The 17,988-nt window shown below is 32.0% G+C and overlaps 1 protein-coding gene across 12 annotated transcripts in view; it reads left to right on the plus strand.

Annotated features, from left to right (window-relative positions):
- LOC106872120 (baculoviral IAP repeat-containing protein 7) overlaps positions 1-17,988 on the plus strand; it is an 84,042-nt gene that overhangs the window by 8,005 nt on the left and 58,049 nt on the right. For all 12 annotated transcript variants that reach the window (XM_089347168.1, XM_014919010.3, XM_014919017.3 and 9 more), the window contains exons 2-4: positions 14,618-15,629; positions 16,493-16,674; positions 17,856-17,922. In XM_089347168.1, coding sequence (XP_089203294.1) covers positions 14,657-15,629; positions 16,493-16,674; positions 17,856-17,922 — 1,222 coding nt within the window. In that variant the 5' untranslated portion in view covers positions 14,618-14,656. The remainder of the gene's footprint in view (positions 1-14,617; positions 15,630-16,492; positions 16,675-17,855; positions 17,923-17,988) is intronic.

Here is a 17,988-nt window from a genome sequence, read left to right on the forward strand (position 1 = left end):
TTTAGTCATTTTTCCTAAGCAAAGACGAATACAGTTGTACCATTGGTAGCTATAGGGTCACCCGAATATAACAGATGAGCATTATTTGTAATTCAACGGTACAACAGTGTAAGACTATCATTTCAGATATACTTACATTGTGATTTCTGCAATGTGGTGCATAAATTGTCAAGTAAATGAGACTCATCTTTGCCTCCACTGATTCACTTGCAAAGTGATGAGTAAAATTATTTCGTTGCAGACTTCCTTTGAGTCTTTTTATTACCACTGCGACACATATAGTCCCCAGTTGGTAACATTGATTTCAAGGCCTTCCCAGATGAGTGACTGGTTGTTCTAAGACATTTATTGATTGTAAATATTTTCTGCCCAGTTACCTATCGGTAGAGTGGTCATTTGCAAACTCCAGAGGTGACACTTTCATTTCCCTTTACTCCAAACGTCACACATTGTTGTTACTATTGAGTCATGCCTTCCAATTGCTATAGATCCATAATGCATCTTAAAGCTGTACCTGTCACCTGTATGGTGAGGAATCCTACATTGGGGAGTAGTAACGACTAGGCTACGGTAGATGACTGATTATCGTGATGTGTATATGTATACATATAGATGTATATGTACACGTTATTCCACTGACTGAAACAATCACATTTCGATACTGTAATGACAGATACTTTCAGAGAGAGAGATGTATATGTATACATATAGATGTATATGTATACATATAGATGTATATGTACACGTATATGTATAGATATATATATAGATATAGATCTATATGCATACATGTATATGTATACATATGTGTAGATGTATATATATATATAGATGTACATGTAATATGTGCACATATATACATGCATACAGATATCTATACATATATACACACATGCACACAAACACACACATTAGTCATTTCTTTTCTTATCCAAAACTACGTCAAAAGTACTGAATGGATCTTTATGAAATTTGGAAATTATATTCTATGCATAACGGCCATAACTCCCTTGAAAATTCATATATTTTTGATGTTGATGAAATTTTAACCCGAACATAACAGATGAGCATTATTTGTAATTCAACGGTACAAGTGTAAGACTACCCTTTCAGATATACTTACATTGTGATTTCTGCAATGTGGTGCATAAATTGTCAAGTAAATGAGACGCATCTTTGCCTCCACTGATTCACTTGCAAAGTGTTGAGTAAAATTATTTCATTGCAGACCTCCTTTGAGTCTTTTTATTATCACTGCGACACACATAGTCCCCAGTTGGTAACATTGATTTCAAGGCCTTCCCAGATGAGAGACTGGCATTCCACTTAATGTCTATGTTCCATGCTGGCATGGATTGGAGAGTTATTAATGTAGAAATATGGTATCGTAGCTACTAACAGTTGAGGGTTGCGTAGTCTAGACAGCGTTTTTAGATTTCATTATTCTCTTTAACCCGGGCAAAGCTGGGTATTTCTGCTAGTTTTATATATAAACTAGCAGAGATATCCTGTCTTGTTTGGGATGAAAATGGCATCATTTCTTTATTGCTTTACTTGTTTCAGGAGCACTGCTTTTGGTCAAAAATATCGACCACAAGATTTGTAAGCCTAGTACTTATTCTATCAGTGTCTTTTGCCACACCTCTAAGTTATGGGAGCGTAAACACAGCAATATCGGTTGTCCAGCAATGGTGGGGGTACAAACACAGACACACACACACACACACACACAAATATGCACATATATATGAGAGTCTTCTTTCTACACACATATGTATATATATATATATATATATACACACACATATATATATATTTATATACACACATATATACATACATATACATATATATACGCATACATACATATATACATATATATATACATATACATATATATATATATATATATATATATATATATACATAATAAACATACATATATATATGTGTGTGTATGTGTAGTGGCTTCATGCAGGCATAGTGTAGATTTGATCCTCAATCACCAAATTTCACTTAACAACAGTTTTTCTGTGAGGTACAGCAGTTACTTTAGCCAGATGCCTTCGCCAAGCAGACTAATGTCTTTGCTACTTGACCCTTCTAACCTCTTCTAGGCAACCAAAAGCTAGAATAGAGATAACAGACCGCCAACGAAATCTATTGTTCTCAACAATATGTCTATCCTTCTAGCTGGTTTTGGATAGTTATAAATACTGGAATTTGGTGAAGCAAAATCAGTTAGTGAATGGACAACTGGCAGCCACTAAAGACAAACGGCCAGAAGGAGAAAGAAAGTTACAATCAGTGACTATGAGACACAACGTCCCTCGACTCTCTCACTCTCACTGGCTCACTTTCTTTTCTCTAGAATTTTATTCAATCTCTATATGTAGGTTACTACTACACAATGATAAGAACACAAACACTGACTATACAAGAAGTTAACTTCCTTTATCTTGCATTCCCTTCCACTTATATTATATCACACACACCTGCCTGTCGAGGTATGGCGCTATATCATGTAATGGTAAATAAATATTTCTTTACAACTTCAATTACTATTCTTCTTCCATCTTGCTCATCTGTAACAGCAACACTTGATACAATCACTAACTTCCAGCTCCAACACATATCATAATGCAAACCATTACACTGGCAATCAACACCTCAATACCTATCGTTACATATATATATATACACACATAAATATATATATACATATATATATATATATATATATATATATATATATATATATATATATATATAATGTGTGTGTGTGTGTGTATATATATATATATATATATATATATATATATATACACACACACAGTAAATGAAGTATAAGGATTTTGGCCCTTACCTCTACTTCTTTTATATTTTTTTATTTGTTTCAGTCATTTGACTGCAGCCATGCTGGACCACTGCTTTTAGTCAAACAAGAACTTATTCTTTATAAACCTAGATATTTGGTATACTTTAAGCTTTAGAATAGGGAATTCCCTGAATTAACTGGAGGTCTCTATAGAGATGACACACTATTTTTGGTTGAGAATCTTTCGAATAGGCGTCTTGAACGACTTAAAAAGCACCTACATAGATTCTTTAATAGGTTTGGCCTATCTATAACTATTGAAAATGAAAACTATTATATAAATTATTTGGATGTAAATTGTAACCTAAATACCGGACTACATGAGCCATATGTAAAAGAAAACTTTAAGATATATAAATAGTTCTAGTAACTATACTCCACAAATAAAAAAAAGCACTACTACTAAATATAAATAAAAGAATTTCAAACCTCTCCTCTAATGAAGAGATATTTAATAAACATAAGGAAAGATACAATATGGCACTAAAAAATGATTTTCGATTTCATTTCTCAAAAATGTGAGTAAAAAACTGGTACCAAAAACTTCAACATATTGTCAGATAAGTTTACTACTGTTTCTTTACATCTCATATAAAGATAGAATTAAATACATCCCCAATAATAATAACTATAATAGTCAGGATAGAGTAACTACCTCCAAAACACATAATCTTGTCAAATATAGCACTGCCAAAGATAAAAATAAAAATAAAGATAATTATTATAACAACAATAATAATAATATTAATAATAGTAATAAAAGAAATATTAAAAATAGGATAAGACAACCCATAGAAAATAATATTGATAATAATAATAATAATAGACAAAATAACAACTATTAAAATAATAATAAAATAATTAGTAATAATAACAAAACTAACTGTAACAAAGAATATTATTGAATATGATATTAAAAATATGAATAATATCAGAAAATCTACACATAATATAAGTAACCCTTATAAAGACAATGGGATAGATACTTTATGGCTGATAATCTCTTTCGCTATGCAAATCAAAAATGACATAGTAAAAACAATTTTCAGTCTAATTAATAAACATTTTGCAAAAGGAAAAAACAAATATTGGGAGTTAATTAATAGCAAAACAATAAGAATATGATATAGCCTAACACATAACCTGGCTACCATAATCTCAATTAACAATAGAAAACTGGACAATTTCTATATAAGTAGAAAAAATAACATATGTAATACAAACATAAATAAAAAACAACTGTAATAATTATTATAATATTGATAATAGAAATAATAACAATAATAATAATATAAATAACAATGGAAGTATTAATAATAATAGTAGTAATAATACTAACATGGATGATAATAATAGTATAAGCAATAATAACATCATTGGGATCAACAATAACCAAAGAAATAGTAATAATATGATAGATATTAACATCATATTAACACGGTGGTGCATCAGCATGGCCGCAGCTCTAAGCTGAAACTTTAAAAAAAAAAAATTTTTTTTTAAATCAATCATATAAACTGTGCACCAACGAAGAACATGTAATTGTAGAATAAGTAATAATTGTGTGTTTAAAAGTAACTGCATTAAAAAAGGAGGTAGTATATCAATGTATAGTAAGCACAAAATATGATAGTAGGGTGTATGTGGGTGCGACTAAAAACATTATGATACAGAAACTTAATTATCACAATTATACGTTTAGAAACAGAAATAGGAGAACTTCTACTGGGTTAAGTAGCTACATATGGGAACTTAAAGATAGGGGTATTAACTATAATTTACACTGGAAAATATTAGCTTCTGCACCTGCGTACAATAATAGAAATAGAAAATGCTTATTATGCAACAATGAAATCTTTTTTTTAATTAGGGCCAAAATTCCGCTTATTAACAACTTGAATGAACGTAACGTGTCCTGTCTTCATAAAATTGGGTATACCTTATCTAAATATAAATAGAACCCAGTATTGAAATACTACTTCTGACGTAGCAGTAATTAGTTAGAGTTAACCATTATTAATATTTCATACTGTAGCTAACATATGATAATTGTGCAGATATATTAATATAAATAGAACCTAATACTGAAATACCACTTCTGACATAATAGTAATTATTTAGAGTTAAACATTATTACTATTTTGTATTGTATTAGCTAACATTTGATAATTATCCTGATATATATAAATGAGGATGTATATTTAGTTAGATATAATTATATAATTGTGGGCATACATATATCTGTGAGCATTTATTACTATAAATACTACTTCTGTATTTATATATCTATTTGTGCATGTGTATATATATGCATATATAGATGTATTTATGTGTGGATTCATTACTATAAGTACTACTTCTGTATTTATATATGTATTTATACATATGTGTGTATATGTATATATAGATGTATTTATATGTGGATGTATGTGTATATTTGTATACATTTGTAGGTTATTATGTAAATGTATGTATTTATATATGTACATATATGAAGTTTTAGGTAGGTATGTACTTATATCTAGGTATGTATATATTTGTATAGGCAATTGAGTAAGTATAATATACCAATATGCACATGTATATGTATATATATTGGTATATGAATACAAATATATGTATGCTAAGATAAATATATATATGTGATTGTTTTATGCTGATATTTTTGTGTATGAGGATATGTGTATGTAAGTATGTATATGTGTATATATGTATGTAGTTGTATAGGTGTGTACGCATATACATGTATATGTATGTATATAGATGATTGTATATATGAGGGTGTGCATGTAGATATGTATGTACATATATATATGTATGTATGTATTATATATGCATGAGTATGTATGGACTCTGGTATGTAACACCATATTTAACCAGGGTTTGGATTGATTGATTGATTGGTGTGTCAATTAATTATTTAGTTAATTGATTTGTTGATTGATTGGTGGACTGATGGATTGGTTAATTACTCGTTAGATTAATAAGTTATTGAGGATACTCAAATCTAGGGTTACCTCCCTTCACTCATATTTGGAAAATAAAAAAGTGTCTCAAATATAAACATAACAGTAGAAGTGATTAGATATATCGCTAATTTTATGAATAACTACCTTAGGAGTTTATTAGTTAAGTGACTCAACTATATAGGGAATCCTGCTGTCAGACATAATAGATTTTAAACATAATTTGAGGCAATTTGTCGTGTACAATAAGTTTTGATCGTATTTTTACCAAAAAATAACTACAATTTGAAAATATATAGGTATAATTTATATATGAAGGAGTTTTAGTGAGTAATCGGAGATTGAATTCTAGACGTAATCTTAGCGATTAACGACAACATACTGGGAAGATATATACGATCAGTTTTATTGTTTTGTTATTTTGCCCCTTGTTTTAGTTTGGTCTAACTAACTTCCGGCATGTGTTTTATTTAATCCCCATTGAAGTTAGTAAATATAGTAGTAACTCAAAATAAAATTATCTCTTATATATTATATTATATTAAATATTATCCCCGGAATGTCGTATAAGTGTTAATTGGATTTGTAACAATTTATCTCTCATATGTATTATACTTAAATTATATACCCTTAGTATAACTCTTTAACCTTTTATTCCGATATGTACATATATGTATATGGTATGAGTATGTACGTGTGTGTGTGTGTATGTATATATATATATATATATATATATATATATATATATATATATAAATATATATATATATATGTGTATATGTATGTATGTTTGTATGTATGTATGTATGTATGTATACAAATGGATATTTATATCCGCATATAAACTTTCCGATAATTTGTTTAGTCTGGCTGTGTGGTAAGTAGCTTGCTTACGAACCACATGGTTCCAGGTTCAGTCCCACTGCGTGGCACCTTGGGCAAGTGTCTTCTACTATAGCCTCGGGCCGCCCAAAGCCTTGTGAGTGGATTTGGTAGACGGAAACTGAAAGAAGCCAATTACCCATGGTTGAAATTTCATCAACAGCGAAAATTTATGAGTTTTCATAGGTGTTCTGTCCCCTTTAAGCCATCTCAAATTCAAACCAAACATACTGCATTATACCTGCCCTTATGCATTGAATCTAAGTTCCAAATATCATAAGGATCCATTCAGTAATTTTGGTTCAGGAAATTGTATGAAACACACAGTATTACCCTTCTCCCTAGGCTTGGATTTTGTGTTCCAAATTTCATTAGGATTGATGCAGTAGTTTTTGAATGTATAAGTAACACACAAACACACATAAAGACATTGACTTTTATATAATAGATATGAATATGCACATATACATACATGTATATGTGTGTGTTATATATATATATATATAGTGGATCGAACTTCATGCATGCAAGATCCACTACATATGTATATATATATACACACACACAAAAAGATAGATTGATAGATACAACTGAGTGGGCAAACAAAAATATGAGACACTGCCCATGCTGGGGGGAGGGGGTGTTAAAAGCATCTTTTGAGCTTTGGGCCTCACAGAGGTAAAGTGGCAAATGCCAGTATCATGTACTAGTGCCCTTGCCAGTGGCATGTAAAATGCACTTTTCAAGCATTGGGCTTCATGGAGTCAATGACAAATGACCAAGACTTTTGGCAATATGCCATGTTTGAGAAGAAGACCCATCAAGCCTAGTGAAATCGTAGTTATGGTGGGTATTGGTGTCATGCAACTGGCACCCGTGCCAGTGACATGTAAGAGCACCCATTACATTCTTGGAGTGGTTGACATTAGGAAGGGCATCCAGCTATAGAAATCATGCCAAATCAGACTGGAGTCTGGTGCAGCCCGTCAGCTTACCAGAGCTAGTCAAACTGTCCAGCCTGTGCCAGTATGGACAATGAACATTAAATGATGATGATTGCACAAAAAAATTGGCTAAAATCAAGCCAGATGGAAGTAGGGAGGGGGCGTTTGAAAAAAGAAAACATTAATTTTCCCAAATTATGTTTCATGAAAAGCTTTCCCCCATCAAATTCAAGGCCATGGTAAAAAGAAAAAAATAGAAAAATCCCTATCAAAACAGAGAAAATCCAACTTATGTGGATGTCCTGATCCAGAACTCTGCTGCAACATGTCATGTCCTATGGAACTTGTGCTTTCAGTGTTTTATGATTATGTCAGTATCTCTGCTCCATTCTCTAGCAGAAATCATTTAGGTATATTCTAAAGCTTAAAGTATACCAAATAGCCATACTAACAGATTCACCTCTTGTATTTTTCTTGTTCTTTTCTTTTCCAAATTATGCTGGTATCTCTGGAAAATTGCATCTTATTAAATAGTATTCATTGAATAAATTCCAGAAGAGAAAGGGTGGTTTATTCCTTGAAGATTTTTGTCTCCTCAACATAATTGTAATCTGTGTCATCAAAACATACAGAATGACAAAGTTGAGATGTGTGAAATATTGCCTCCACCCCTTTTTCACACTAAATTCTCAAACAAACATAATCTACACCATCTGAAAGGTATTTCTAGCAAATTTCACTGCAAAATACCCATTTTTCTGAACTTTATGAGGAAACAAAGCCAATCCATGTAAATTATCCAAAATTCCTCTTCCACTCTCTCTGAAAATTTTTCTCACAGCAAATTCTTATATAATCATAATCTACATTATCTGAAATGGATTTATAGAAAATTTCATTTAAAAATATCCGTTTTTCAGAAAGTTATCAGGAAACAAATTTAGGGGTCACACTTCTGCAGCTATGTTTCAAAACATATTTCTAATGTGCAGGGGACAATTTGGTCAACTAAAACTTAACCTTGGGCCCCAGCATGGCTACCATCCAATTGGTGAAACAAGTAATAAAAATGTCATTCAAGATACCTTGTACCTTAAAATATATATAAAAGAGGGTGGTCATATATGTATATCATTTCTTATAGGTCTACAGGATCAATGTTGACCTAGGATTAAATAACAAAAGCCAGGGACAGACACACGTGCAAGCATTTGTATGTGTACAGCTGTCACCCAAAATGCTAGAAATAACAGCAGTATATCTCATCAATACAAATCTCATTGTTATATTAATCCCTAAAAAGGAGGGAGGAAGACATCCTCAAATCAGATTTGGCCTGAATACTTGCAAGAGAGTGGGCTTTATTAAAGTTTCCCAAGGTGCCAGTTGGGGTATTAAACTCTGGGATTTGAATTCAGAATGCAAAGAGCCACAGCAAATACTACAAGGCCTGATATTCTTAACCTTTTAGCATTCAGACTTCTTTGTCAAATGTAATACTTATTTATTCACATTCTTTAAAGTTAATCCTTTGAGTTTTTAAAGTTATGATTGTTTATTTTTAGCATAACATTGTAGGATATGTGCAAGCGGCTGGATCTGGCCAGTTTGAACATAAAACAGGTTTAAATGCTAAAAGGTTAAAGTTCCATCAATTCACCATTTGTACCTGTGAAATGCAATCTAAATATAATGTAATGATCTAATCTCATTTTCCATTAATTCATGATATTTATAAATATCCATATGATATAAAATACCAGTTGTGCCCGAAGGCACAATAATTCCCTTTTTGCTCTTATTTTTAAGTTCACATACTAAAGCCTTCATTTTCAACAAATGTTCATTACTTCTAAGGGGATATTTGACAAACTTTGTATTCTTGACGATGTTCTATATATCCTTTTCGAAAGCCTCCAAATAGTGGTTAGGAGGTGGAAATTTTCTGGTTTTGAAGTTCTTATAAATTTCATAATCTTCATTGAGGGGGTTTCTTTCTTTAACAATATCCTTTCCGTAGTGAAAAGTGATCCAACATATTCTATGTATGAATGCGAAAGTCTTAGTAATAAGGTCTAATAAATAAATAAAAAGTATTGCATATAAATAAATCATTAGTTGTAATACTAGAAGTAGGTTTTTTTTGAACATGCATAGGCACATCTAGAGAATGAATATTTATTTACACTTTTTATTACCATCTCTAGATTAAGGAAGACCCTGATATTAAATTCATTTATATACTTATATATTATTGTTGTATGTTATTTAAATAGCCAAAGATTCTCTTCAACCTAAACGAATTTGGATTAATATTATTTGAGATATATAGACAGATATTTCAATAGTTGTAGATATTATTTGCTTAATTATTTTGTCCCATGTAATTTTTTTTTTTAATTGTTATGTAGTTGAAAAGTTAATGCTCACACTCCTAAACATAGGCATTTGAATCAATTTTTTTGCAATCTGGCTGTCCTTTCACATGGAATTTCATCTGTCTTTTGAACCAAAACCCTGAAGAGACTTATATACAGGGATATGAATGGTTTATAAATTGAAGAATGTATATAAGTTGAAACAAATTCTTGGCTTTTTTGAATTTTTAATAATTTTTTATGTTATCTTATATTATATTATATTATATTCATAGTGTGGAGGCGCAACGACCCAGTGGTTAGGGCAGTGGACTCGCGGTCATAGGTTGTAGGTTTCCGCCCCAAAATCCGAAACTCAGAGTTTTATCATGGCTACTGAATAATTGTCACATATTATATTTACAGATAAATTCCTCTATTTACATAATATCGAAGTCTCTTTCATTCTTTTGTTGTCTTACCATTTCTATCAATATGTATATATGTATGTATATATATATATATATATACATATGTATATATATATATATGTATGTATGTATATATATATGTATATATATATATATGTGAATATATATATGTATGTATATATATATATACATTTGAGTACTCTTTTTTCCACCTTGTTGCACATTTCATGTGCTTACTCCGGTATATGTATATATATATATATATATGTATGTACATATATATATGTAGATATATATATGTATGTATGTATGTGTGTATCCTCTTTACTTCAAATACATGGAAAGGGCCTCACTAAACATGAAATTGACTATTTATCCCATTTTAAATACAGACCTAGTCTATTCTACGGATTACCTAAAATATACAAAAATCCACATATTTTTAAAGCTTGCAAAGTCTCTCCAAGCCTATGCATTAGTGTTCCTCCCCCTACTGACCTCAAACTGAGACCCACCATTGCTGGCCCTGCTTGTGAAACCCACCATTTGAGCAACTTCCTCGACTTCTTACTCAAACCGTTTCTAAAATATGTGAAAAACTTCATCAGGGATGACTTAGATATGCTAAACCACCTCCCGAAGATAATAAGTGAAGGAACCCTGTTAGTATCATTCGATGTGGTGAATTTGTACACCAATATCCTACATGATTATGGTATAGAAGTGATCACCTTCTGGCTAGAAAAATACCCAGAAGAGATCCCAGGATGCATCAACCACAGATTCATAATCGCAACACTCAAATTCATCCTACTGAACAACTATTTTATGTTTGATACAGTTTACTATCGACAAAAATGTGGAATTGCAATGGGAACCCAAGTCGCTCCAGTGATTGCGAACCTTGTAATGGGCTTAAAATATATCAATCATCACTGCAAAAATATGGCACCTCTTTTCATTGCTATTTAAAAGAGAACTGGAAGAGGTATTTGGATGATTGCTTTATACTTTAGAAAGACAGCATGGACAAACTCCTCAATTTCAAAATAATGCTGAACAATATTAATAGCAATTCACCATGGAACACAGCAGTAAACAACTCCCTTTTCTTGACATCCTAATTAGAATAGTCAATAACCACATCGAAACAGACATCTTCTATAAACCCACAGATTCTAAACAATACCTATTATTCAACTCATGCCACCCCAAACACATAAAAATTAACATACCTTATAATCTAGTGAAAAGAATCTGTACCATAGTTTCGGACACCTACACTCGTGAATAAAGACTCCTTGAACTCAGATCAATACTAATCAAAAGACATTACCCAATATCATTAATAAATGATGGAATTAAACAAGCTAAGGAAATAGATATACAAACATTAAGGGAAGTCAACCGAAATACTAAACCAGACTTAAAAATACTCCCATACATCTCCACACATAACCCTAGAAACAATGAAGCCTTTAACATTATCATCCAAAACCTACTCATCCTCACAAGAGATTAAACAATGAACAAAATTTTAGGCTCAAACAAAATTATCAAAAGTAAAATGCAACCTAAATCACTGAAAAAAATATTAACCAGCACAAGACTATATCCATTAACAACAGAACCAAAAGTGAAAAAATGTGGTCGACCTAACTGTGGTACTTGCCCCCGCCTTTTGGAGGGTTCAGAGTTCCACTTTAAACAAGGTGAAATATTTAAGATTAAATCAAATTTCACCTGTGCCTTGGAAAATCTAATCTGTGCATTACATGCTTAGGGTGTGATAATAATTATATTGGCCAAACAGGAATATCACTCCATCGAAAAACCACTCTCCACAAAGAACAAATCCGCCACCCACAATACAGACAGATACAGGTCAATGGACACATAGAAAGATGTGCAAGGAATCTTTATCCTAATTTCCTAATTTTTCCCATCTATCAATGTTCACAGAACACCTCAATACGACAAAGAATGAATAAAGAGGCAACTTTCATCAATAAATATCTTCCACAACTAAATATGAATAACAATACAGAACACTACTAACCTTTCAATTAATACCACTAACCCCCATACATCCCATGCACCTTTCACATTACAGATCTATATCTACCCTAATTGCACCAAATCCAGAACTACTTGCCTCCCTTACACATAATCATTTTACTCAGGGACTAGTAGACCTGACACTGTTCATTAATCAGTGTGCATTCAAAGCAATGATTTGTAACATTACGAAACCAGTATGCTTTTGAATCTCTTTTACACTTCACAATAATGACTTTCATTACTTTTATTCCTACCTCAGTTCATCTAATTGTATATATCTATCGTTACTTTTCATAAAAAGCCTTTACCTTTTTTGATTTCCAATGTGCATTTTTGCTTATTTTTCTTCTTACTACCCCTTACATTTCCACGTGTAGTTTCCATTTTGTTTTTGTAACATATTTCTATTATATATTTATATATACATATGTGTGTATATTTATCTATCTATTTATATATCATCATCATCATCATCATCATCATTTTCATCATTTAACGTCCATATTTTATACTAGCACTGGCTGGACAGTTGGACTGGATTAGATAAGCCAGAGATCTGTATCAAACTCCAATGTCAGCTTTAATAAGGTTTCTATAACTAGATACTCTTACCAATGTTAACCAATTTACAGAGTGTTTTGAGTGCTGTTTTTTTTTTTTTAATGACACTAGAACCACTAGAGTTACCAAGTAATTTGTAAGGCAGAACCCCTTGATAGAATGGAGATGCAGTATTAAGGGAGGTTGTTTTGTGCCAGTTGTAGAGAGAGACAGGAAAAGATGTCTTACTGTAGAGGAGATACATGGTTACCCTAGCAGGAAAAGAGAAATGATGATGAAGAAGAGTGGTTTGAGGGCATAACCTCAAGATGCAAGCAGGTGAATAAAGAGAGAATAGATGAGAATCAACGATAACTGGGTGAATAGGTTCGTGGGAGTCTAAAAAGTGAGTGACAGATGATAGACATGGCGGAAGAGGTGAATGCAATGAATGGTGAACATGGATGGCGGTGTGAACAATGGTGAGTTTCAGTTTTGGGGATAGGTAAAGGAAAATAGGTGAACATGGATGGAAGCATGGACGTGGACTCTCAGTTTTGGGGATAGTTAAACGAAATTAGGGTAGATCAGAGAGGAAGAGATGATAGGTGGCAATACATAAATGGTGGAGTAGGTGGAGAGCCTACATTTAAAATCTGTCTTCTATGGAAGCATAGGTTGGACAGTTTGACAGGATTTGTTGAGCCAAAGGACTACATTAAGCTCTAATGTCTACTTTGGCATGTTTGGATGCCCTTCCTTATGCCAACCACTTTACAGTATAGTGAGTACTTTTTCCATGACACCAGCATTAGTGAGGTCATCAAGTACCTCACCAGACAAAGAAAAGACCCTCATATGAATGGGATTGTAAGAGAGAGGGAGGTGTCTTTATGCCAGATGTTGGGAGGTTAGAGTATGATAGTAGATATGTTGCTATAGAGGAGATACATGGCTACCCTACATTATATAAGGGTGGGTGGGACAAAGTGACAAAGTACAAGAAGGTGAGTATAAGAAAATATGAACATAGGACTTGAACAAATGAGTGGGTGACAGATGATTAGAGAGGGGGATAGAAGTTAATAGATGAACAAGAGTGGAGGTAAGGTCAATAGTAAATATTAGTATAAGGAGAAGGCAAAAGTAAAACTGACTCACCTGCCATTTCTCTCCATTTTCTTGCACCATTTGGGCTCCCCTACCAAATGTTCTAGCATTCACCTCTCTCACCACACCATCCATATATAAATTAAACATTCACGGAGACATCACACAACCTTGTCTTAACCCCACCTTCACATCAAACCACTCACTCACTTCACCACCCACCCTAACACACACCCTACTTTCTCTATAAAAACTTTGTACCGCTCTCAACAATCTACCATCTACTCCATACAACCGCAACACCTGCCACATTGCATCCCACATGGTCATATGCCTTCTCTAGGTCCATAAAGGCCCAATACAGGTCCCTCCCTTTTGCCAAAAATTTATACAACTTCATACTGAAAAATATTTCAAAGATTTTTTAATTATATTTTTGTCATTTCAGTCACCGAATGAAAATAAATATTAATAATACCGAAAGAAAATGACAAAAAATCTGAAGACACCTCCAGGGGACCTACATTATGAAATTGAAAGATTGCTAACATTCTCTGTAAATAGTCATCCAAAGCTAACAGCTATAGAGCTTGCTGCAAATGGTTATTATTATGATAGTTTGGAAGAAAAAATTATTTGCTTTTTCTGTAAATCTGTACTGGAATTTTCAGATTCCACTTTTAAACATATTTATTCATGTAGACATAAAGATGACAATTTTCCAGTTTATTTACATGATGGTACAGATATTGAAAATGCTACAGCTTCTAATGAACAAAACACTGAACGAGAAACTGAGATTGTAGTGAGAATTAGTACTGAAAATTCAAATAAAAATGAAATACCCAACATGCAAAAAAGACTGGACACCTTTGAAAATTGGAACACAAGTGTCCCAGTAGCACCCACTGATCTTGCAAAGAATGGATTTTATTACCTAGGTTATAGCAATGTTGTTAAATGTGCATACTGTACTGTCCAACTCCACAAATGGAAAGAAAATTATGATATCCATGAAGAACACACACGTTTAAATCCAGAATGTCCAATTTTAAGATATTTTAGGAAAACGGATTTAGAATATGAACAGTATCGCCAAAAGAGTTTTGACAAATGGCCAACACATCACCCATTAAAAGCTAAAGATTTGGCAGCTAATGGATTCTACCACAAGGGGCCTGCTGATAATGTCTGTTGTATTTTTTGCAAATGTGAAATCAAAAATTGGAAAGCTAATGATAATATTAAAGAAAAACATAGGTCAATTTCTCCGAATTGCCCTTTCTTGTGTGAGAAATTGGTAGGTAACGTACCAAAACCAAAACAGAGTAATAAATTTGACTCTCCAATACATCCATATTTTGCCTCATTAAGTGAACGCCTTAAAACATTTTCTTCACGGCCAAAGAATAAAAATCAAAAACCTAAATCTTTAGCAGATGCTGGGTTCTTTCATAATGGTAAATATATACAATATTTATATATATATATATATATATATATATATATCTTTGGTTATTCTCTTTAGTATTATTTCCAATTTCCATGCCTGCATGTATAGCATGGTTTTGAAAATTGGTTCTTTACATATTGTTAGAGACAGCTGGGTAAACTAAGGTAAGCAAAGAAAATATGCCCTTAACTCTATTTTTCAAGGGCCCAATATAATGACTAAGAAAGTTTGAGCTTATAATCAAATTATTAACTTTACCATTACACCTAGCTTGCCTCTAAAAATTTAAAATTACTTCTTATTTTGTAGATTAAATTATTAAAAAAATTATCTAAAACATTAATAGTAAAGATTAGTAAGAAAGATAACATAGAGTAATCATCTTTTGAGTTTATTCATAATGTGTTTTTGATCATTAAAAATTCTATCTTCTGGTGCTATATTATCAAACAGGAAAGAAAGACATTTGCTTTGAAGAGAATTTAAAAGAAAGAAAATGTCAATGATATAGACAGATGTATAATTTCCATTAAAAAATAAGGGAAGCACTATGTTAGCAGCCTGTATAACACTTGCTTGTCTGCAACTTTCCTTTCAGTTTTATCCTCTTAAGAAAATAATTAAGAAGTTTAAACTCGTTAATGAGACCTTTATGCAAAATTGCAATAACTGTTCTGTTGTTACAAATGCCATGTATATACTAACTTCATTTGATTTATGGTTAATGGCAGATTCAGCAGAAAATTGGGCTGTAGTTAGGTCTTTACATTCTGAATTCTTACACAGTCATATTGAATTTCTTAATTTCTAATTAAATCTTTCAGTTTTGTTTGCTTTAGTTATTTACCTTCATTTTCTATTGGTTTACAGGTATTTCTGATACAGTAATTTGTTTTAGCTGTGGTTGTACTTTATGTGATTGGGATGAGGATGAAGATCCATGGCACAAACATGCTCAATACTCTCCAAAATGTACTTTTGTACAGCAGATGAAAGGTTCTAAGTACATCACAGAAGCAAGTGGGAAAAGCAAAGAACTTTCAAATAACCAGGCAAGTTAATAGAAAAAATATCAAAAATAATCAACAACAAAAAATTAATAACTGACAATTCATTTTTCTGATAAATAAACTGTATTAATAGCTAGATTATTTCTACTGCTTGAAGTGTATTGCTACACTTGTTAATTCGTACTTATTAATTTCAAGACTTTTGCTTTCTAAATTGGAACTTAGGAGACTACCAATCTGCCGGAAATTTACTGAGCACCTTTCTGGAACATGTTAATATGACTATAAAAAAAATCAGATGTAAAATGAACAAAGCTGGAGTTGATCTCCTACTGTCATTAAAGGTCTTATTCTTTTGTGCAAACATAGCAACAGACAAAATTCAAGCCAGGAACCTTAATTTCTGAACTCAGGTAATAATATTGTTGTCCAGTAGGATACAGATGCAACTGACTTATAATCACATGCAAAAATTAAGTGTCTCATAAACTCCTTGTTCCACACAGCTGAATGCTCATTTATTCTTCATAGAATGTGAATCTTATGAAATGATAATCTCAGTTGTTTAAAGTTTATTCAGCAACTGTTGTGTTTGATCTTCAAGCATGGACAGATACTATCAGCTATACTTCAGATATGCTACTTATCTAATTTGATAATGCTTGTCAGTATCATCCAAACAACTTCATTCGTTCTGCCATTAATCCTACCTCATATCTGGACAAGTGGAAATGGTGAACAGCTAAAGAAATGGTTGCAGATCTTTCTTTGATCACTTGTTCAATTATCATTGTCACCACTGACAATGATAATTGAGTGAAAAATATTTACAAATTGTGAGTCTTGACCACCAACAAATGGCAGCTGTTAGTACATCAGTTTATCTGCAGCAGTTGCAAAATCTGAAAATGAAATTTTAATGCAAGTACAGCACACTATTAATAACTGGTTTGCAATTAGCTTGACTTTTCCATCTTTCTCTTGTGATCTCTACAAATACAGGGTGTCCACAAAGTCTGGGTACATGGGGATTAACACATACTTTAAGAAATTATTATTTCTTATATTTAATTGTTTATGTTATGATTTTATTTACTCCATGTACCCAGACCTTGTGGACACCCTGTATAAATGATAGATGGAAGTGTGTCAACATGTACCAATACGGCATGCCTTACAATCATATTTGATTAAATCATAACATAATATTTTCATTTTAAAAGGAATTAGAGCATGAAAGATCAAGTTCTATGGAAGATGTTACAACTTTCCCAAACACTCCAGCTTCAGGTAGGAAAAAATATATGTCTATATTCATAAATTCTGTAAATGTTTTATTTGTGTTATTTATAGCAT

The sequence above is a fragment of the Octopus bimaculoides genome, chromosome 2 (genome assembly GCF_046866305.1).
Source record: "Octopus bimaculoides isolate indiv1 chromosome 2, ASM4686630v1, whole genome shotgun sequence".
Classification (NCBI taxonomy): Eukaryota; Metazoa; Mollusca; class Cephalopoda; order Octopoda; family Octopodidae; genus Octopus; species Octopus bimaculoides.